The sequence below is a fragment of the Salvelinus fontinalis genome, chromosome 6, assembly GCF_029448725.1.
Source record: "Salvelinus fontinalis isolate EN_2023a chromosome 6, ASM2944872v1, whole genome shotgun sequence".
NCBI lineage: Eukaryota > Metazoa > Chordata > Actinopteri > Salmoniformes > Salmonidae > Salvelinus > Salvelinus fontinalis.
Window position 1 is genome coordinate 16,610,152 of NC_074670.1, and position 20,240 is coordinate 16,630,391.

General features: G+C 44.7%; 4 protein-coding genes across 13 annotated transcripts in view; 2 read left to right on the forward strand and 2 right to left on the reverse strand.

The window, feature by feature from the left end:
• Window positions 1-1,206: 1,206 nt before the first annotated feature.
• LOC129857177 (ubiquitin-like protein ATG12) lies at window positions 1,207-4,649 on the reverse strand. Its single transcript, XM_055925189.1, has 4 exons — window positions 4,490-4,649; window positions 3,455-3,591; window positions 2,178-2,240; window positions 1,207-1,415 (listed from the first exon to the last, which is right to left on the reverse strand). Exons 1-4 carry the CDS (start codon window positions 4,590-4,592, stop codon window positions 1,356-1,358), a joined length of 363 nt encoding a protein of 120 aa, XP_055781164.1. The 5' UTR covers window positions 4,593-4,649; the 3' UTR covers window positions 1,207-1,355.
• On the forward strand, window positions 4,398-7,083 carry LOC129857176 (isochorismatase domain-containing protein 2-like). Of its 3 annotated transcripts, none has more exons than XM_055925187.1 (7): window positions 4,398-4,461; window positions 4,988-5,085; window positions 5,735-5,859; window positions 5,985-6,197; window positions 6,377-6,447; window positions 6,589-6,706; window positions 6,922-7,083. In XM_055925187.1, coding segments are annotated over exons 2-7 (594 nt in total). In that variant the 5' UTR covers window positions 4,398-4,461; window positions 4,988-5,084; the 3' UTR covers window positions 6,988-7,083. The 3 variants fall into 3 exon arrangements, with proteins under 3 accessions (XP_055781162.1, XP_055781163.1, XP_055781161.1); XM_055925188.1 differs by lacking the exon at window positions 4,398-4,461 and adding an exon at window positions 4,704-4,809; XM_055925186.1 differs by lacking the exon at window positions 4,398-4,461 and having other exon boundaries at window positions 4,704-5,085.
• A 645-nt stretch (window positions 7,084-7,728) lies between these two features.
• Window positions 7,729-12,073, forward strand: LOC129857174 (forkhead box protein J2-like). Of its 2 annotated transcripts, none has more exons than XM_055925176.1 (9): window positions 7,729-8,020; window positions 8,261-8,668; window positions 8,779-8,853; window positions 9,105-9,548; window positions 9,649-10,063; window positions 10,172-10,312; window positions 10,463-10,564; window positions 10,702-11,052; window positions 11,534-12,073. In XM_055925176.1, exons 2-9 carry the CDS (start codon window positions 8,345-8,347, stop codon window positions 11,635-11,637), a joined length of 1,956 nt encoding a protein of 651 aa, XP_055781151.1. In that variant the 5' UTR covers window positions 7,729-8,020; window positions 8,261-8,344; the 3' UTR covers window positions 11,638-12,073. The 2 variants fall into 2 exon arrangements, with proteins under 2 accessions (XP_055781151.1, XP_055781152.1); XM_055925177.1 differs by having other exon boundaries at window positions 10,268-10,312.
• A 93-nt stretch (window positions 12,074-12,166) lies between these two features.
• The window catches only part of LOC129857175 (epsin-1-like), an 18,385-nt gene continuing 10,311 nt past the window's right edge, over window positions 12,167-20,240 (reverse strand). For 5 of the 7 annotated variants that reach the window (XM_055925183.1, XM_055925181.1, XM_055925179.1 and 2 more), the window contains 10 exons: window positions 19,932-20,090; window positions 18,557-18,685; window positions 18,096-18,216; window positions 17,678-17,838; window positions 17,329-17,400; window positions 16,119-16,202; window positions 15,219-15,513; window positions 14,519-14,677; window positions 14,056-14,292; window positions 12,167-13,954 (listed from right to left, as the gene is read on the reverse strand). In XM_055925183.1, coding sequence (XP_055781158.1) covers window positions 13,497-13,954; window positions 14,056-14,292; window positions 14,519-14,677; window positions 15,219-15,513; window positions 16,119-16,202; window positions 17,329-17,400; window positions 17,678-17,838; window positions 18,096-18,216; window positions 18,557-18,685; window positions 19,932-20,090 — 1,875 coding nt within the window. In that variant the 3' untranslated portion in view covers window positions 12,167-13,496. The remainder of the gene's footprint in view (window positions 13,955-14,055; window positions 14,293-14,518; window positions 14,678-15,218; window positions 15,514-16,118; window positions 16,203-17,328; window positions 17,401-17,677; window positions 17,839-18,095; window positions 18,217-18,556; window positions 18,686-19,931; window positions 20,091-20,240) is intronic. The other 2 variants (XM_055925184.1, XM_055925185.1) reach the window with 2 other exon arrangements.

The window sequence follows — 20,240 nt, forward strand, 5'->3', positions numbered from 1 at the left end:
CCGCACCCCCAAACTACTTCCGGTGAAAAACGTTTCAGATTTGCAGCTATTGTTTACATTGGCCATTATATTCAAGTTTAATATCCAACACATTCTGTAGCAGTCAATAAACTGAAATCCATTGGCATAACAAATGGGCAATGAATCAACAATAACAAATGCTAAACACAAAATGACCTACTGTATGTTAAAAACCCAGTGCCATTTCATTATACCTGCATTTCACTACACCCATAATAACATCTGCGAAAAATGTGATTTTCTCACATGCAATATTCTCTTTGTCATTTCAGTTGCAATTTTTGTATTTTTTAAAGGAAGGACTGCAAGATATATAAACAACCATACAGAGCACATGAGGAAGTACATCATTCTTTTCTCCATGCCAAACTCTTAACAGCTTATTCAGTTCTAAGAACTACTAATTCTTAGCCTGAAATTTGGCACCAAATCGAAACTGCATCGTTGCCTCACTACAAAAGAAACAGAAGTCTATTTTTCTCTCGAGACAACATCCATCACTACAATGCAATCTTTCTACTGCCGTCTTTTGCTGACATTTATTTTCCTCCATCACAATCTTTCCTTCCTATCCTCTTCGTATTTTTCCTCACTCCTCTCCGATATGCTGAGACATTTATGTTGACCAAGCAATAACTTTGCACACAGTTTTTGGTATTTTTGTCATCCCTGGTTTAACCCAAGTACTCTGCACTACTCCTCTCTCTAATACCCCTTTGTCAGAATGAGCAGTTGTGACCCTTACCTCTCCAGCCGGATGCTCCTCTCGCTCTTTATCCTCCTTTCCCACTCTCTCTCATGCTCCAGGACGAGTGTGAGTCCCCCGCCACACTCCTCCTTTTTCTGTCTTTCTTGGGAATTTGTGTCACAGACCCAACCCGAATCCATGTAATCCCTCTAAGTCCATCTGTTACTGTACTTTCTCCCATATCAGTCTCCCTCCCTCCCTAGTACCCCCTCTACCTTTCTTGACTAACCCCAACTCAACTTTCACGCACTCTTGGCACCATCCCATGTCATGTCATTACAGTGTTTGAATTGTTGCACTCATCTCAATCTGTGTGGGGATATATTTAGTGTAAGTATCCTAGCCGGACAGGTTATGCCCCCTGTGCAAAGCCAAATCCTGACATTTTCCTATGAATGTCTATAATTGTCTGGAGACAACACAGGGGACAGAGTGGGTTTACTTTATATAGCCACAATTTATTTACATTGGGTTATGTACAGCAAAACAAACAAGAAATTAGCAATGACAACATTGGTTTAGGCAAGGAAGGAGTATAAACAATATTGTGTGTCTATGCGTTTGAACTGAAAAGGGCTAAAAACTGTTAACCCCAGGCTTGAGATTTACAATAATGTAGAACAAGCTTCCCATCGCTGCCAAAACACTGAAAAACAGAGAGGGTAAGAGTTACTCTTTTAGAAGAATAGGAAAGGGAGCACAGAACATCAGCTGAAGTATTGAGCGGGTATTTAATAGCTCAAGGCCATGGGTCAAGAGGGGGTCAAGTGGACACTAATGCCCTGACCCTTAGACCAGGAGAACTGTGCCTGATAAACATTTAGCCTTTACCCCAGTGTTAACAGGTCTGAAGAGAATTAGATAGTAAGTCATATGTGAAGCTGGCTCCATCATACAGGCTTGCAATGAGCATAGTGGAGCTTCTGCCAAACATCTATACAGTTCCTTCTGATCTGTAAACACTGAAGGGGTAGCCTTGGGCTAGAGGATATTTTGTAACCAAATTCTCAGAATCACCTCACATCTTTTCTCACACAGTCATGTTTATGCTATTACAGACACCTGAATGCATACTTCTAAAATTATATTATGAGCTAAACATACAAATAAAATAAAAACATTTTCCTTGTTACTAGCCTCTCAATGGCTAATACATAGCATCAGCAATCCAGGGTTTATATACATCCTTGGTGAATACTCCAGGCCTGTATTGACATAACACATATAGTAGTGTACTGGCCCCAGGGAACAGTAGTCACTGTGAAGATAAGAACATCTCCATCTCACAGGGAACTGCTCACTTAGACCTCCCTCCAGTGGTCAACTAACTTACCACAGGACAAACAAATAACAGAAAAACTGCATTTCCCAAGGCCTCCAGAAATGATTTAAAATGAAAAGTACTCACTTCAAACAGGACTCCTACTTCCTGATCAGGCGAGGGAGAGAATGACTGGTTGACGTAAATGAACTGTGTGGAGAGAGATTCTTTTTATTGTTTATTATCCATTTCACTTGCCAATAAAGCCCATTGTGTGTGTGTGTGTGTGTGTGTGTGTGTGTGTGTGTGTGTGTGTGTGTGTGTGTGTGTGTGTGTGTGTGTGTGTGTGTGTGTGTGTGTGTGTGAGTGTGAGTGTGTGAGAGAGAGAGAGAGAGAGAGAGTGAGAAATGGGTGTTTAGAATCCTTGAACAAGCTGACGCACTATAGTCCCAGATGAAAGGCCACAGTGGGTGCATATCAAGGGGCCAGGATGCTTTCTCCAGTTCATACCTCAGTCACAGACAGAAGGGGTAGTCCAGACATGTCACAGGGACTATAAAGCTGAAGCATCCGTTAAGAACGGTCAAACAGGGAAATGGTTCCAATCGTTTTTCCACCATTCATTTCTCATAGGGGATTTTAGAAACACTTAAATGAAGGGCTGCGTTTCATGTCGGCTTACCCTGGCATGACGCTTTGATAACCATGTCAATATCTCTCAGACAAGGTTACTTTTATCAATATATTCACCTCTATTTATTCTCAGATTTGAAAATGCTAATTAGCATCAAAGTAGGCACCCTGCAAGACTACAAATCCCTGCACGCTCCTGCATGTCATCTCTAGCTGGCACCTTTGCTAACAGGTACATTTTAAGAAATGTTGCCAATTTATTAATTACAACATTTAGCTAACATTAGATGGTAAGAATCTCTGGATTAACTTTTGCCTCAATTCAGTATTTGTAGTTCTTTATAATAGCCACATTAGCAGATAATTAGCATTTCATTGGTTGGGGGAAAATACAGGCAAATATATTGATAAAAGTCACCTTGTCTGAGAGAAGTTTACACGATTATCAAAACGTCACACCAGAGTAAGCCTACACAAAACACAGCCTTTATTTGAAGAGTTTCTAAAATCCCCTATGAGAAATGAATGGTGGAAAAACGATTGGAACCATTTCCCTGTTTGACCGCTAGGTTTTATGGGTATAATAACTCATACTGTGATACTCTATAGGATCGTGCTCGGCTTTATTTGCTCCCACTGTAAAACGACACAGATGAACCATCTTAGGTTAGTTCTAAATATATCTTTGCCTCATTTGGTGCATAGACCAGAGGTATCACCTGTCCACTTCCTCTAGCTGAAGGGAAGGAGACAAGAGACAACTATTGAGAAGCACACACACAATAACTCACCAGCTGTTCATTGGCCTCCATCTTGAGGAATCGAGAGATGAACTGAGAGAGTGATTGCACTGTCCTCCCTTTCTCTACCGACCATTTCTTTGTCTTCATGATGGGGGTGTCTCCTACTGCCTTCAACAACACATCAACTAGGGAGAGGAGGAGGAAGGGAGAATGAGAGGGACACAGAATACATGTATATTTTGCAAAGCATAACAATAGACTGCTAGATTAAAGTTAATGCTCTGATCTGCGTTATCAAATCAAATTTTATTGGTCACATACACATGATTAGCAGATGTTATTGCGAGTGTAGCGAAATGCTTGTGTGTCTAGTTTCTGACCGTGCAGCAATATCTAACATGTAATCTAACAATTCCACAAGAATGACCTAATAGACACAAATCTAAGTAAAGGAATGGAATAAGAATATATACATATAAATATATGGATGGGCAATGACAGAGCGGCATAGGCAAGATGCAATAGATGGTATAAAATACAGTATATACATATGAGATGAGTGAGGCAAGATATGTAAACATTATTAAAGTGGCATTATTAAAGCGACTAGTGATCGATGTATTAGCTACATAACCTAATTTTGCAACCTAAACTATCATAGGTTTCCAGCTTTGTTATAGTCAGCTGGAAAAAAATAGGTAGATCTTGGACTGTGAAGTCATTATAGCCATGACACAGACCGTAACGTCTGAACATTGATTTTGGCATGTTCAATGTTTGATGCAGTAAGAAATACAAAAATATGTCTCAGCCTTAAAAAAAATATATATATATAATGTGTTAAAGTATGAGGTAAACATAGTTTGAAATGCAAACTAAACGTTAACCATTCAGACAGCGCCCGCCCTACGTAAAATGTATGAACATCCCTGACTATCGATTTGCTGTTTACAAAATTGTTTCATTTATATTGACTGAGACAACGGTCAATCGACCTCTTCCGGGTCACGTTTGCTTGTAAACAGAAAGCACGATATCTTACTGTAAATTTAACTGTGAGTCAAACAGTCGCTCATTATTTACTTTTTTTCTTCTCGTCTGCCGTCCCCGAGTCTTCCGTAGGCTGTTGTGGGGTTGAAGGCTCATTTTTTTGCGTTTCTGTAGGAGATTCTTCGTTGTCAGACATCCTCAGCAGTCCTTATCATGAGTGTGTGCACTAGATTCTGACGTGCACTCGTTATGGGGAAAACGCTGCATGCTATTTGCCGAAACCAATGTCAATGCTCAATGTATCTCATTCGATTGGTGTATTGGATGTTGGGGCGTTTTAGTGTAATTTGTGAACAGTGGTCGTAGTAGAAAGTTTATCTCGTGTTTTTTCCACCTATTCGTGAATTATTGAGGTGTGCTGTGCATGCAATTGACGCTGTCTTTGTTTAGCCAATATATTTTACAGCTTGATCGAGCAATCAATGTCTAATTTTATGACAGACTCGGGTCCTTTATTTCACATGCTGAATGTTGGTTGTGTAGTGTATGTGTAACCCCGTTTACTCTGTCATAAATCTAAAATGTTCCTAGCTTTTGCTAATAAGGAGGGGGCGTCAACTGTCCGGCAGCTGTAGAAAGTTGGACCTTCAAGTGCAACCATTCCACACATCAAACCCCCACTATCAACAGTACGTTTGATCCTTTTGCCTTTTCTTTACCAATTTAATGCTTATTTGCTTTCTTTTGATAGGCATTCCCCTAAAGTTGACATGCATTGAAAACATTACAGTGAAATATCAAAATCTGCAATATCTATGTTTACAAGGTTGACATCATACGAATCCCCTATGAACCCTATGAGCATCCCCTATGAGCAAAACAATAATATTAATAACAACAATTATGTGTGTTTGGAAATACAATGAATGTTAGTGTAGTAAATATCACAAGTAGAATTAAACAGAATATCTTTATATTAATCCACTCTCCAGCCCCATTTTACAACAATACTCGACATTTGAATAGAAATACTACTGCCTTGTCTCAGGGTAAATGAGACAGGAGGTTAGCTGGAGGCCTTGAGCTCAGGTAGGGAATGTCAGGTTACATATCCCACGTATACATACAAATACAGCATGACATTGAAATAATTACATGCATTGAATACTCTTGTTGTCTCGTCTGTATCTTCAGTTGAATAAACACATGTTGAGAGTTGAGAACAGGATTTTGCTGTGACAGTCCTCTGAATCTGATCCATTGAGCACCCTTTTGATGTAGTACGTCTTCTAGTCTATTCTCTCCTCTCCATTTTCTCACTACATATTGCTCTCTCAGTGGCAGGGATTGGCAGACTGTCAACAAAGGGCTCAGTACTCTTACTGTGTGACATGCAGGAGAAGTTCAGACCCAACATCTTCCAGTTCACCAACATCGTCAGCAACGCAGCCAGACTGCTACAGGTACACACACACACACTCACACTCACACTCACACTCACACTCATATTAACAGCTCATTACAAGTTACAGTTGTTGCCACCCACATAGCAGCCAATACAAATTAAATGTGTCTCCCCCCACCCCAGGCAGCCCGTGTTCTGGGCATCCCCCCCATAGTGACAGAGCAGTACCCTAAAGGCCTGGGTCCCACGGTGCCTGAGCTGGGGGCTGGGGACCTGACAGCCCACGCCAAGACCAAGTTCACCATGATGATAGAGCCAGTGGAGAAGGAGCTCAAAGCCCTAAGAGACCCCAAGATAGCCATCCTCTGTGGGATAGAGACACAGGCCTGCATCGCGGTGAGACCATAGGGTCAGATATGACTAGAATTGGTCCCTAAGCTCAGATCTGTGATCAGTTTTTCCCTACCCTACCTGAATCTGGAGCCTTGTTCAGACTGACCCTTGGGAACAAGTTCCTAATTAATTGAGTTTACTGTAAATAGGGCTCATCTATCTGTTCTTCGCCCACTAATTAGTGCACGACCTTTGACCTGCTGGAGAAGGGTATGGAGGTCCATATCGTGGCTGATGCTGTCTCGTCCAGAAGGTACTAATGTGTTCCCTACTATTTCTCTTCAATATGACAATACTGTTTTTCTTCAATGACAAAATATGATGCTCACATTTTCACTGGTTAAACATTTCTGGTGCTGAGATATTCTTTTCCCTTCTCTATTTCTATCTCTAGTCAGACAGACCGGTTGTTTGCCCTGTCCCGGTTAAGGCAGAGTGGAGCCTTCCTGACCACCACAGAGGCCGTCCTACTACAGCTAGTGCAAGATGCCAAACACCCCAACTTTAGAGAGGTACTGTACCATGTGACCTCCACCTTTCAGAATACACACACTGCCTATTGTCTTATCTGTTAGTGTTGTGATTACACAATGTCACTCAGCCTGTTACATGGTAATTACATAGGTTATTACACAAGTCTTTACTCTTGTATAAGCCTATGTAATGTAAATAGTGTCCAGCAGTGGATGAATCTGGAATGTTCATGTGATCATGTTTCCTTCCATAGATCCAGAAGCTATTGGTCCAGCCGTCCCCTGACACAGCCTTGCTAGCCTTCTTCAGCTCTCTGTAGAGAAGTCAAGCTCCTTCTTGTTGTCTGTGAATGCATCTGAAACACTGTGTGAACACAAGTACGGAAATAAACCCATGCTGCTGTTTTCCATGCTGACTGCTGAATGTTGATCATCTTTGAAATGGGGGGATGGAGAAGGGAGCGTATATAGGAGCCCTTTGATGACATCATATTACTGTTGTGAGTTTTGCTCTGTGTCTGCTGGTAGGCTTAAATATTTCCTACTCTAAATCACATTATATTTGTCACTTGCTTGGTAAACAACAGGTGTAGACTAACAGTGAAATGTTTTCTTAAGGGCCCTTCCCAACAATGCAGAGAGAAAGAAAAAGTCAAATAGTAGAACAATAATAACAAAAGGTAATAATACATAATGAGTAATAATAACTTGGCTATATACACAGGGTACCAGTACTGAATCAATGGTGCATTGGTACTGCTTGCCGTACGGTAGCAGAGAGAACAGTCTGACTTGGGAGGCTGGAGTCTTTGACCATATTTAGGGCTTTCCTCTGACACGTCCACTCCACCTTCTACAGTCCACAGGGGAGAGATGAGACAGAGGACTAGTTAAAAGTTCATAAATGATCCTATAGACACTGAAATAAGGTCACTTTTGTATTTTCACTCTTAACACCCCACGGAATGAAGATATGGTAATCTAATCCTAGAACTGTGGCAACTTCCTCAAGCAGACAACCCTTCAGAGGCGGAGGAACAGAATCTGTGATGTCACAGAAGGGGAGGAGTGGATGACCTCATTCAGGGGCAGACTGAAAGGGAGGGGAAGAAAGAGAGGGAGAGAAAAAGGAAGCAGTCTGCTATACATTTTTTTTCTCCACACACTGAAACTTTCAAAAAGAGAAAAGACGATAAGAGCCGGTGAGGATCAACCGATTGGGAATGAGAGCGAGAAATAAAGAAATAGGGAGGAATAACACTAACCTGACACTGAGTATACTGCACAACTGATGAGAACATCAAATATTACGTGTTTGAGGCCTTGAGGCCTTCATTGACCAAGGAGGGAGAGGTAAGTCAATCACTCTTACTCCTAACTAAACAGAAAACTATGAACAAACACTTGAAGTGCTAAGACACATAACAAAGTCCGTCTCTATTGTGAGTGTTATAGTTCCATTGAAACACAACATGTGAAATGTAAACAACACCATCTAAAACTGCAGTGCTGATGACAGTATTGCATTACTGTGGTGAGTCTTACTGTAATGTTGTTCTATAGAACTGTTGTTTTACATGTTATATTCTACAGCAGGTGGGCACTTCTGGTCCTGGAGGGTTGCAGTGTGTACAGGCTTTTATTCCAACCCTCAGAGCCCTGACAGAGAGAGAGAGCATGTCTTCTAACTTGGACTCCAGTCTAACCAGCATAGACTGGCTCCCCCAGCTGGGAATCAGCTCACTGCGATCAGGAAGAGAGAGAGGAGGAGAAGAGGGGGAGAGAAAGAAAGAGAGAGGGAGGGAGAGAAGAGATCTTCCTCCCCCCATCCCTGCCCCCTTTCCTTCCTCTGGATCCAAAGCCAAGCCCCCTCACAGCTATGCCACCCTCATCGCTATGGCGATAGGCGCAGCCCCCGGCAGGAAGTTGAGTTTGAATGACATCTACATGTGGATCAGTGACATGTTCCCCTACTACAGCAGATCTGGCAGGGGATGGAAGGTGCAGTAATCAGAAATACTCCAAACACTCCATATGCAAACTGTCCAAAGTCGATTATCCAAAATGATTGTGTTACTGCAATACATGTTCATGCTGATTTTGCCTCCCAGAACTCCATCCGCCATAACCTGTCCCTCAATAAATGCTTCCGGAAGGTTCCTCGACCCCAAAGTGACCCTGGGAAGGTGAGTCATTCTAAAAACATTCAAACAGGGCCAGTGACTGTTTCAAACGGCCACAATGTTGCCACGTGAAGACATCAGTGGCCAGTGCACTCAGTGATCCACTGTTTTCTGTGAAATACGATACATAGGCTAGAAATAGATAAAAGTATGATATTTCAAAATATACTGAATATATTACAGTTTCATACTTTTTGGTACTTTTGTAGTAATACTTATAAATTGTGAGAACCCTCCACCTCTTGTGTTTCCAGGGTTCCTATTGGATGATGGACGGCCCCTCAGAGCCCAATTCGCTGAGAGGAACCAAGCGTCCGTATCCAGCTGAAGAGGAGGAGGGGTCCATCCAGGTCCCCAATGTCTCAGTGATGCAGGCAGAGAAACAGCATTCACCCCAGACAGACCATTATACGTCTTTAGCATCTCCACAGACAGATCATTATACGCCTTTAGCATCTCCACAGACAGATCATTATACGCCTTTAGCATCTCCACAGACAGATCATTATACGCCTTTAGCATCTCCACAGACAGATCATTATACGCCTTTAGCATCTACACAGACAGACCATTATACGCCTTTAGCATCTCCACAGACAGACCATTATAGGCCTTTAGCATCTCCACAGACATACCATTATACGCCTTTAGCATCTCCACAGGAACCCAGTCAACAACTATCCCCCCCACCATGCAAGGTAGAGTAAGTCCCAACAAATGTATCCAGTAGATTGATAAAGATCATGGGTTTTACAACCAAATAACAAGCTGTTGTTGTCTATCACCTTGGTTCCACAGCAACGGCCACCCTATATGCAGTCCCCTGTCTCCTCTCTCCCTGTCCTCCATGAGACTGTCTCCCCATCTACTGCCTCTGCTACTCTCCCCTCTCTTTCTGTCCCTAACTCTCTCCCCTCTCTTTCTGTCCCTCACTCTCTCCCCTCTCTTTCTATCCCTCATTCTCTCCCCTCTCTTTCTACCTCTCACTCTACTGTCCCCTCTTCTGTCTCCTCTCAAACTCTCCCTTCTTCTGTTCCCGCTCTCTCTGTTCCCTCTCTTTCTGTCCCATCTCTTACTGTTGCCCCCACCTACGCCTCGTCACACTCCTGTGATCCCCTTCTCCGTTTCTCCTTCTCTGATCTGAACCTGCCAGACCTCTACACCTCCTTCCAGTCCCTCTGCAGAAGCGTCAGGGAGAGAGTGACCTCGCAATGTACGTTCTCTCTCACTTTCTAAATGAGTGTTTTTATACATATCTGTCTGTGCTGTCAGAGAATCTGTGTATGTGAATGTTTAACTCTCTCGCTCTCTCTCTCTGTAGCGGACGTGGGTCCATTATTTGTGTTGACCAATGACAGTACCCCACTGCACACCCCAACCCTCCCCCCTCTCTCCCCTCACCCTGTACCCTCTGTAGCACCCGGGCCTCCTCCTGAGGCAGACCGACTGTCTCACAGCAGTGGTGATTATAACAGCTCAACACCTGAACACCTTAGCACTTCAAAAACCTATTCAACTGTGCCTGTAGGCTTGTCACTACACTGTGTGAATATGATACAGTAACTAACTCTTTGACAACCTATACCACTTCTCTCTCTGTTTGTCTCTGTAGTGGTGCCAGCAGACTGGTTCAGTACTACAGACACTCTGAAGGAGAGCTTTAGGGTCGCCAGCAGTCTGGACTGGGCCAACATTGACCTCACTAGCCACCCAGGTCACTTAACAAACTACATGATAATTACAGATTAATGCTACCCATTGTTTCTACATTGACAAGAATAGTTATCACATTGACAATCTTCCTCTTTCTCCCTGCTATTTGTTTTTTCCCCTCCTCCCTCTCTCCTCCAGACCTCCTGGAGAGCATGCGCCAGGCCGAGCTCTGTGATTGGGCGCTGGAGCCGACGCTCTTCACTTCACTCTGTGATTCGTTGAACCGTTTCTTCACTCAGAAGGGCCTAATTGGCTCGTCCTCCGGTAACAACTCCCCATTGGCCCACGGTGCCCCTCAATCTCTGCTCCTCCCACCCCTTACTCACAACACCCCCACCCAGGCCAGCCTGACCCACCCCTCTCCCCTGGCCTACCCCCCTCTGGTCCTCCCTTCCAGCAGTGGGCAGCCTGCCAGGAGGCCCCTCCACCCCCAAACTCAGGGTGTACAGAGGCCCCACCTGACCCAAACTGAAGCCCTTCAGACCAATGGTGAGACCTCAGCCACAAGACACTTTTCTAAACTATTGACAGTATTTCAGCTCTACAACTTCCAGTACACAGTAGTGATGTTTTGGCAAGCGTTTTCATTGCAAAGCCTTTTTTTACAAAAAGTAATATTTTCTACCATTGTAAAGCTTTGCTTCGCTCAATGGTACATGTTGGGATTATTTAGTCAAATATACTCTAATGTAATCAAATGGCTTCCTCTCCTTGCCTTCATTGGCCCCATTACCACTAACAGGGAAAGAGCTGGGTTGGGTTGGTAAGGTGGAAAGTCCACCCCAGTCACCTCACATAGTGAAGGAGATGAGGAAACAGGAAGTGATAATAGGGAAGTGAACATTAAACTGCTTTGAAAGGGACTTGAGTTGAGTTGCAGTCCTTGTAATAGTTTGAGGTCTGTGCAGTAGTTTCCTAGTCAACAAAGGAGGCTTATGATAGTGTCTTCTCTCCACTCTCTCTCTCACAGCTGGGATCCAACTTCAACCTAAACCCCGTCCCCCTATGAAACAGCTCCATAACAACAGCGAGGAGATCCAAGATGACTTTGACTGGGACTCTCTGATCGCCTGACAGAGTGGATTCTGTTTGCCCCACGATTCCATTCAGGAAGTCTACTGGATCAGTGCTGCCCGCAGGCACAGATCTAGGATCAGCTTACTCTCCCCAAAACGAACCTGTACCACTGGGAGGAAACATGCAAAACTGAACATAGATCAGTATCTAGGGGAAACTTCCTCCTACTCCGAGGGGCCTCCCATACAAAACACTACACCCTATATTCAGCTGCCTCACCACACACGCTACTCTCCACAGTGAGGATGGTCATTGGTACATTATGATTGAATGCAGTATTGCTATAGTGAAATGGTTGAACATTTTTTTGGTTCCTACTTATTTTCTGCAATTGTATCCCTATCTGTAATTCTTCACAGAAGCTTCTGGATATGCATATATCCTCCAACTGACAGAGGAGACTTCATATGTTAATAAAATACTATAGAATTAATCCTTGTCCCAGTTTTTCCATCCAACAGCATTGGAACACCAGACACACAGTACACCAGACAGACTTAATATAAGGAAACATACCCTTTGTGGATTTGTTTTATTTCTTTATTTTTTTTTTCATTTTACTTTTCAAATGTGAATGTTCACAGTTAATACCACACAAAATGTGACCTTACCCGATACAAGAGATCTTTTAGTTGATATAAAATAACAATCATCAAACTAAATGAACAGCATGGAGCATGTCATCAAGTCCCCTGTTGTTTAAGTTCTTTCATTCATTGAATTGTCTTTTTAAAAGAAGCATCTGTAGCTCTCCCCCCGTAGGGAGGAGGGTCGGAAAAGAGGGTCCAGTCATGTCCAGAGACACCTGCAGACGAGGCATCCTGTATGAAAGAGTGAGAAAGACTAATGCTTCTGATTAATACAAAACATTTGTGAAATAAAATTGGCAGAAAAATGTGACCCTTATAATACCTCATTTAAAATCCCAACATTACATAGCATTGATACAAGTGACAATTTTTAAAAACAAAAATAATAGATTTGTACCTTGCTGAAATAAGCGAGGACGCAGGATGAATGGAGACAGAGACACATTCACACATTTACAAAACACATTCCATCTCTCCTCAACCAATAGATGCCTTCTTTTGATTTCCATGACAATCAGTAAGAAAAAATAAGCATTTGATTTAATGGCATAATTGCGTATTTTGTCCCACTTGTTTATTCATTCCCAGGAGCAGAAAAAATATAAATAAATTATATTAAACAAAAAATAGAACAGCTATTGAATGATTTGACTATATTGTGGCTGAAATATTAATGCCAGCTTTTTCTGTCCAAATCTTGTTCAGGAGTTTTTTTATAAAATCCTCCTTCAATCCTCCTCTCATGTCAGTGTTCATCCTACCTTTCTCTTCTACAGACAAAGAGGAAGAGGCAGGTACAGGAATTTGTTTGTGTTTCAGTTTGTTAGTGGTCATGTCCCCTCTCTCTCCCCATCTCTGTCAGTGCAATAATACAATATTATAAATCAGAGTGACATTACTGATGAAGCCAAACTCTCAAACACCCACCTTGATTTCAGAAAGGACTGAAAGAAACCAAAACGCATTAAAACTAAATAAAAATAAATAAACGTATATTTCCCTCCCGCTACATCCCACTGAAATGAACCAAAATATTTTTGCTGTTGTTGAAATTCATGTAAATGCTTCTGAAAGAAAATAACAAATTCAGATGTTATTTTTTCTTCTTTAAATATAGAGATCTACACACGTTTCTTTTTGGAAACATAAATTGTTTGTGTTGAAGGAGGATCGCTCTGGGGGGGAAGGGGGAGCAGTAGATGAGCCAGGGGGCGGGGCAAGGCCTGGATTGGGTGTTGAAGAGGAAGGGGGAGTGCTGAAACGTCCTCAAAGAAGAAAGGGATTGGTGCTGGCGCCCGTCACTCCGGCCCCTCCCACTGCTCCCCCGGCTCCCATCACTCCAGCTGCCCCCGTAGGCCCCCCAAAATTCAGCTGTGGGGGCAGGGCCCCTCCGGACCCCATGAAGTGAGAAGGCCCAGTAGGACCCATGGGCGAGAGCCCGCCGTAGGGAGACATTCCCATGGGGCTCTGCATCATGCCCATCCCCAGGCCTGGTGCTCCCATACCCATAGGCCCCATGCCCATGCCAGGGTATGCCATGGGGTTGGGTGGTACAGGGCTGGTGCGGAGGCTGCTGAGGCCCAGTATGGAGGGCTGTGGGGAGATGGAGGACATGGGGGCGGCCGCGCCAAACGGGTTGGAGGTGGGGGGTGGCGTCGGGGAAACCCCCCTGCTGGAGACTGTGCTGCCCGGGGTGACTGCCATGCCAGGGGCTGAAGACGAGGCTGGAGAGGAGAGAATACGTCAATCAATGTACTTTCATTTATTACAAACACAAAGTGCTTAAAAATGTTTGTGTATGTGTTCATGTGTGTGTTATCAGTACCTGTGGTCTGGAGGAAGGGGTTGTGTGTTGAGGAGGAGGAGATTGATGGAGGAGGAGGTTGTTTAGGTTTGGGTTTAGAAGACACCAATGAGTCCAGGTCCACCAGCGATGCGTTGGGCCCCAGGAATGACTCGGGGGTCTTACGGACAGGAAGTGAAGAGCACAGAGATGTGAGGTCAAAGGGCACGGGAGAACCCGCACTGTCGCCCGTTAACTGACCTCGCAGTTCTGGGTGACCTACAGAGAGGGAGGGAGGGAAGGAGAGAGAGCGAGAGTGAAGGTGAACATGGAGTACTGTATTTATAGTGACTAACCAGATTAGACACCACGGCATTATACCATTATTACTGAGGGAGGATGGAATGCAAGACAACTGTGTTTGTGGGTGGGTGAATGGAGGGGGTCAATGAGTATCTCATCCACATGTCCTTGCCATTATGTGTCAGTGTGTGTGTGGATGTACCTGTGCCATTAGTGTGTTTGGCGGAGTCGCTCCAAGGGTCAGAGGTGATGATGGGATCAACCCCGTCCCCAGCCCAGGGGTCTATTGGCCCCCCAAAAGAGGAGGTGGTGGAGAGGGGCACAGAGGGGCCCCAGGGGTCGACACTGGGGGGGGTCACAGCTATGGGGGAGGGAGACAGGCAGGGGTTTGGCTCACATACAACACCAGGGTCGGGGTCAATACCATTTCAAGTCAGTCCATTCAAAAGATTAATTGGAATTCCCATTTAAGATTTCAAAAGTGCCATTTATTTTCAATGAGGATTGTTCATCTCTTGAACTGAACAGGCACCCAACCCTACACAACACCGTACAATATACAGGGAACAAGGAGCTGGGCTGGATCCCAATAGTCCAATATGGCTTCCTTTCCCCACTTTCTCTCATTTATCTGATATGGAAGAGCTGGACAGACAGTCTTTTCACTTGAAAGGAGGTAAGAACGGACAGAGATATTTGATTGAAACCAGAAATACGCCTGACTGAGATATGGAGGGTCACATTCCAAATGATCTAAACATGCTGGCCATTTGAAGAGTATTGGAAAATAGACCAAATGTATTGATGTCCAGAGTGTGGAGGTAGGGGTGTGGGACAAGGTGACGGAATGAGGGTAACAGGTGTAGACGAGGCCAGGGGAGTAAAGGTCAGAGGTCACTAACCTGAGGGTCCCCAGGGGTCAACGGAGTTGACTCTTGAGGAGGCTGTCTCTCCCCAGGGGTCTGGCGGGGGGGCTATCGTTGGGGGGGCCGTCCCTCCACTAGTCCATGGGTCTATGCTGGGGGGTGAGGCGGGCGACGAGGCACCCCAAGGGTCTGCAGGGGCCAGGCCCCAGGGGCCAGAGGCAGAGGGGGCTGGGAGGGGGACTGTGGGAGGGGGTGAGGGGCCGGCAGAGCTACCAGAGGCAGCAGCAGGAGCCCCCCAGGGGTCCACAGCACTCAGCTCCATTAACGCACTCTGGGACAGGATAATACACAGGTTATAACAACACACTGATGTTGAACAGACACCAAGAGTCAATGAGCTCAAGGCTAGAGTAGTCTGTCTCTCATACACACACACATGAAAATCACAGAGCATAGTCAGTTAACATACACACTAAACAAATGTTGACACGCAGGCCACACACACACACAGTTGCCTTGATAAAAGCAGAGGATGAAAGAAGGGATAGATCAACTAGTACCGGGACGGGAGAGAGAGAGGGGTGCTTCTTGTTTCTCAACCTGTGGTCTGGGGACCAGCACCGGTCTGTTGATGTTGCTGACCAGTCAGTCAGATAATTGGCAAACTCTTTCAGTTCTTAACTTTAATTCAAAAAGGTTCCTCTAGGAAATATCATAGCTTTCAGTTACCTGATAGGGTTCAGAAACCCTTCTGGTGTCGGCCTACACTACCTTAACTTTCAGTTCTCTCCAATCCCAGAATGCACAGGTGAGAGACACAACTACAGCAGGTAACACCAGGAGAGAGAAAGAGGAACTGAGTGGTATTGTCGAGTGTGTGTAGCCCCCATCCATCCCTCCCCTATGGCTGGCGTACACACACGTCACCAAACACACCTCCTCTGGCTTGGCCTTCTCCATCCTGCTCTCCTCGATGGCCATCTGCAGTCTCAGGTCGTCCCCCCTGCGCAGCCTCTCCTCCTGCCAATCACATACAGCTGTGATGTCATCACCTGCGACAAGCGCTCGGGCAGGCCAGCCCATAGGCACAGATCTAGGATCAGCTTACTGCCTCCAAATTGTAGCTAAAGCCATTTGGGGAGAAAATGCTAAACTGACATTAGATCAGTGTCTAGGGAGCAACTTAATTTCACTCCCCCAGGAAGCACTATCTGACTGTGATGCAAAGCTCCAGGAGAGATGCTGCCTTTAGTGGCTGCTCTCAGATCAGCTCTCCTCAACCCACCTTAGTGAGTTGGAAAACATTCTCCCTTCCTTGAGGAAATCAAAAACTGATTCTAGACCAGCCGCTATGGGCAGTATCCTCTTTCACCTTCTGAAGAAACTGGTCAGGGTCCGAGCCATAATGGACATGGACTGTCTGCCAGGGCTCTCTATTCAACCACTACCTGTATCCAGAAGTGTTCACGGGCAGACAAAACAGTCCTCTTCTTGTGCTTCTGCAAGGAAGTTGACATTCTAGAATGAAGTCGGTGTCCTAGAATGACGTCGGGGTGCTAGAATTACATTGAGGTTTTATCTATACTTAAGAACTTTGTGAGACAAAAGAACAAACTGGGTAAAAACAACCTGTCTTGATGCTAAAGGTAGAGTGTTGTTTTGCCTTACCCTGTAAACTTCTGAATACCGGTGTTGATTGAATACTGCCCTCCAATTTGCAGAGTGCGGGCACTGGAAGATGCCTTTAATTGAGTGTGTTTAAGTATGTCATTGTGTGTGTAGTTTGAAGCATGCGTTCAGAATCATTTGCAATGGAAGAAAAAAAGGAAGTAATCACTCATTCAGAAATTGCTACGGGTTAAATTGAGTCATTCAAATTATGAAGTCTTTGCCATGCATCATTTTACACTGATTAAATCATAGGGGAGTTATTTTTAAAACTACTTCTTTCCTTCTTACCCTCTTATATTATTAACCCATTGACATGTGTATGTTTGGAATTAATGAAACAGATCATTCCTATGAATATCATTCATTTTGATTGGGATTAAGACTGGATGGAGTGACCGCCGGCTGGGTAGACAGATTGACAGATAGATAGGTAGATGATGATCGGTCGGTCAGGTGGTGACCTTTGCCCCCTGACCTGTTCTTGTACTTCCTTGCTGAGTGTGAGTGCATAGCGGAGCTCTGCGTCCTCCAGAGGGGCCACAGTAGTCTGGGGGTCAGGGGTCAGAGGGTAAAGGTGAGTGAATGGAAACACACATTGTCCTGGGTTAACCTTGCTATGCCCAGATACTTCTGTTATGGACTGTAGTTAAGTGTCACCATATATATGTGTTCTATGTATAGTGGTCGTAGGGTGTACAGTGCTTATATCCTATACAAATCAACCCGTTTATCAAGCCATTGGACCTCAGGTTAACAGTGTGGTTGGCCAGCGGGGGCTCTGCCTCCCCTCCACCAGCTGCAGGCTGGCTGGCTGTACTGTATACCTGTTCTGCCTCCTCCTTGCTCATGGCCAGGGCCAGCTGCAGCTGCAGGTCCTCCTCACCGGAGCTCTGTGGCCACGCCTGCTCTGGGTCCGCCCCTCCAGAGTGAGAGCCCTGAGAAAGCGCTCCACCCCCCAGACCTGGAGCTGAGGGGGCCGAAGAGGCTGGGGGACAGGATGAAGGGACCGGAGAACAGGGAAAGGAGGGGAAAGAAAATGTTATTGTTTGCATCATGGCATAGTTAGAGCTGGGCAGGAACAAAAGCCTGCAAACACCACATGCATCTCTCCAGGATCAGGGAGGCTCTGCATCACAGCAGACAACTTAAAACTACATTTCTGTCTATGGTTTGCTTTCCTCCTCAATCTGTTTCAGATCCCCTGGTGGCTGGTGCAGGCTGGGTAACGTAGTTGTCTCTCACCACTGGTGGTCTGTGCCATCTTCTCTTTGGTCTTGAGTGCATGGATCCTCTCCTCTCGTAGTCTCTCCTCGTCCTTCAGCAGTGTTACCAGCTGTTTGGCCTTCTCCCGTACATTCACCCCCTGACACACACGCAGGTGAATGCACATGAGTACATACACCTCAGTGCACAACCTTCCTAACTACGCAGCTGTGTCACTGAATTGTTGATAAATGTCAGTTATTTGCCTGGTAACTAAGTGCTACATTCCTGTTTCAGTCCCTCCATTTCCATCAGTGTTTCCCTGTGACCTGCTATACTGTCATTACCAGCCCATGAACATGTTACTGTTGGCTTTTCACTCTGTGTTTGTATAAGAGGTCACAGTGAAAACATTGTAAAGTCCTTGAATGAGAGGCGAGTAGTGATTCAGTACCCGTGTGTGTTTGGGAATGTGTGTACAGTGTGTGTGCGTGTCGTACCTGGTCCTTGCCGTCTCTGTCGATGAACTGGAAGTCCTTGAGAGTCTGGACAGCGTAGATGTTCTCTCTGCACTGCTGAGCCACGCGCTCTGAACCCGTCTTTATGAGGTACTCCATGAGAGTCATAGCCTGGACAACACACAGTACAGTAGAAACCACAGAGATCCTATTCAATTACTGGAGATGCTATGTCATAAACCCTCAAAGTTCCAGAACGGGACGAGAATGGCAGCCATAGATGTGGTAAAGAGGTCAATCGAACTCGACCAAAACAATGGAATTGTCATGGAAACAAGTACAGGAAAGGGCAGTGAAGGAAGATCCTGAATCTCCCCATTTCCCCACAGCAGAATTAGCCTACATTTAGGCTACTGTGTATGTGTATTCCACACTGTGTTGAGGTAAAAATCAGAGTATAATGCTTGTATGGACACTAACCCCCATACAGGTTCATGTCATCCTCACCAAGCAACTGCATTACAGTTACAAACTACTTAGACTACCACCACTGATCACTGTATGCTACACTCATATATATTCATATACGTTTGGGTGTCACTTAGAAATGTCCTTGTTATTTAAAGAAAAGCTACTTTTTTGTCCATTAAAATAACATCAAATTGATCAGAAATAGTGTAGACATTGTTCATTTGAAACATCCATGGAATCATTAATTCCACTGAAACTGACTGGCTAGCTAACAAGCATAATGTGCACAATATCTTATCACTGGCTGACCTACTCCCTGGCCAAAATGGCAGATCTTTTATACTGTCATATGAAGCCTTAGGTCACAGATAGAACAATGGGACAGATATTTCCCCCGGATGCATAAATGTGAAGTATCCATTTGGCATTTTTACTCACTACCAGGTATGGTAGTGAGAGGAAGCCCAGTGGCCGGCAGTGGGAGAAGATGGATTTTTGTTGATATTCTACAAATTTTCTCATCGATAAAACAATTGATCTCAATATAGTTCTCTCCCAAAACTAAAATATGTTACGAACAGAGTGGACTAAACTTTTCCAAAGTATTAAAAAATGGTGTTGTTTAGGAACAGTGCAAAGGCAAATTGAGTTATTGCAAATATGCAAATGCATGCTAGAACGCGCCAATAGGATCTTGCTAGATCGTGCTTGGCTCTGCCCACTATGACTCATTTGAAAACAACGGGCTGTGGTCTATCTTGGTTTAGTTATGTCCATTCTAGTATTCTAATTCTTATTTCTATGTGCACAAATACAACAGTGAGAGTATGTGAGCAGACAAACCAGACAGACAGACTACGTCACCTGTTGTTATGGTCAATATTGAACAGACGTTCGCACAACTTTCCTTTTCACTTCCTCTCGCTCACCACCCACACACGCAAACCTTGTAGACGTGTCTCCAGTTCTTGCCGTGGTCGTTGAGTCGTTTCCACACCATGCTCATGATCTCAGAGAAGGCCACTACGTTGTAGGTCAGGTCTGCTATCTCTGACATCAGAGAGCTGCTGGGGCCCCATGGGTCATTGGACGTTGCTTCACGCACCTGGAGAAAGGGGGAGGCCAGGGACAGAGGAGACCAGGGACATGGGGAGGGGTGCAGAGAAACCAGGGACATGGGGAGGGGTGCAGAGAAACCAGGGACATGGGGAGGGGTGCAGAGAAACCAGGGACATGGGGAGGGGTGCAGAGAAAC

What these genes read in the sequence shown, in the direction of transcription:
- LOC129857177 (XM_055925189.1), bottom strand. Translation starts at nt 4,592, where the DNA reads ATGTCTGACAACGAAGAATCTCCTACAGAAACGCAAAAAAATGAGCCT. An exon ending in GGCAGACGAGAAGAAAAAAA is followed by an intron (nt 3,592 to 4,489) that starts GTAAATAATGAG and finishes TCCTCTCCCTAG; the next exon opens with TTGATGTGTTGTTGAAGGCA. An exon ending in TGGAGGCCAATGAACAGCTG is followed by an intron (nt 2,241 to 3,454) that starts GTGAGTTATTGT and finishes CTCTCCACACAG; the next exon opens with TTCATTTACGTCAACCAGTC.
- LOC129857176 (XM_055925187.1), top strand. An exon ending in GATGCTGTCTCGTCCAGAAG is followed by an intron (nt 6,448 to 6,588) that starts GTACTAATGTGT and finishes TTCTATCTCTAG; the next exon opens with TCAGACAGACCGGTTGTTTG. An exon ending in AACACCCCAACTTTAGAGAG is followed by an intron (nt 6,707 to 6,921) that starts GTACTGTACCAT and finishes TTCCTTCCATAG; the next exon opens with ATCCAGAAGCTATTGGTCCA.
- LOC129857174 (XM_055925176.1), top strand. Translation starts at nt 8,345, where the DNA reads ATGTCTTCTAACTTGGACTCCAGTCTAACCAGCATAGACTGGCTCCCC. An exon ending in GATCTGGCAGGGGATGGAAG is followed by an intron (nt 8,669 to 8,778) that starts GTGCAGTAATCA and finishes TTTGCCTCCCAG; the next exon opens with AACTCCATCCGCCATAACCT. An exon ending in CCCAAAGTGACCCTGGGAAG is followed by an intron (nt 8,854 to 9,104) that starts GTGAGTCATTCT and finishes TTGTGTTTCCAG; the next exon opens with GGTTCCTATTGGATGATGGA.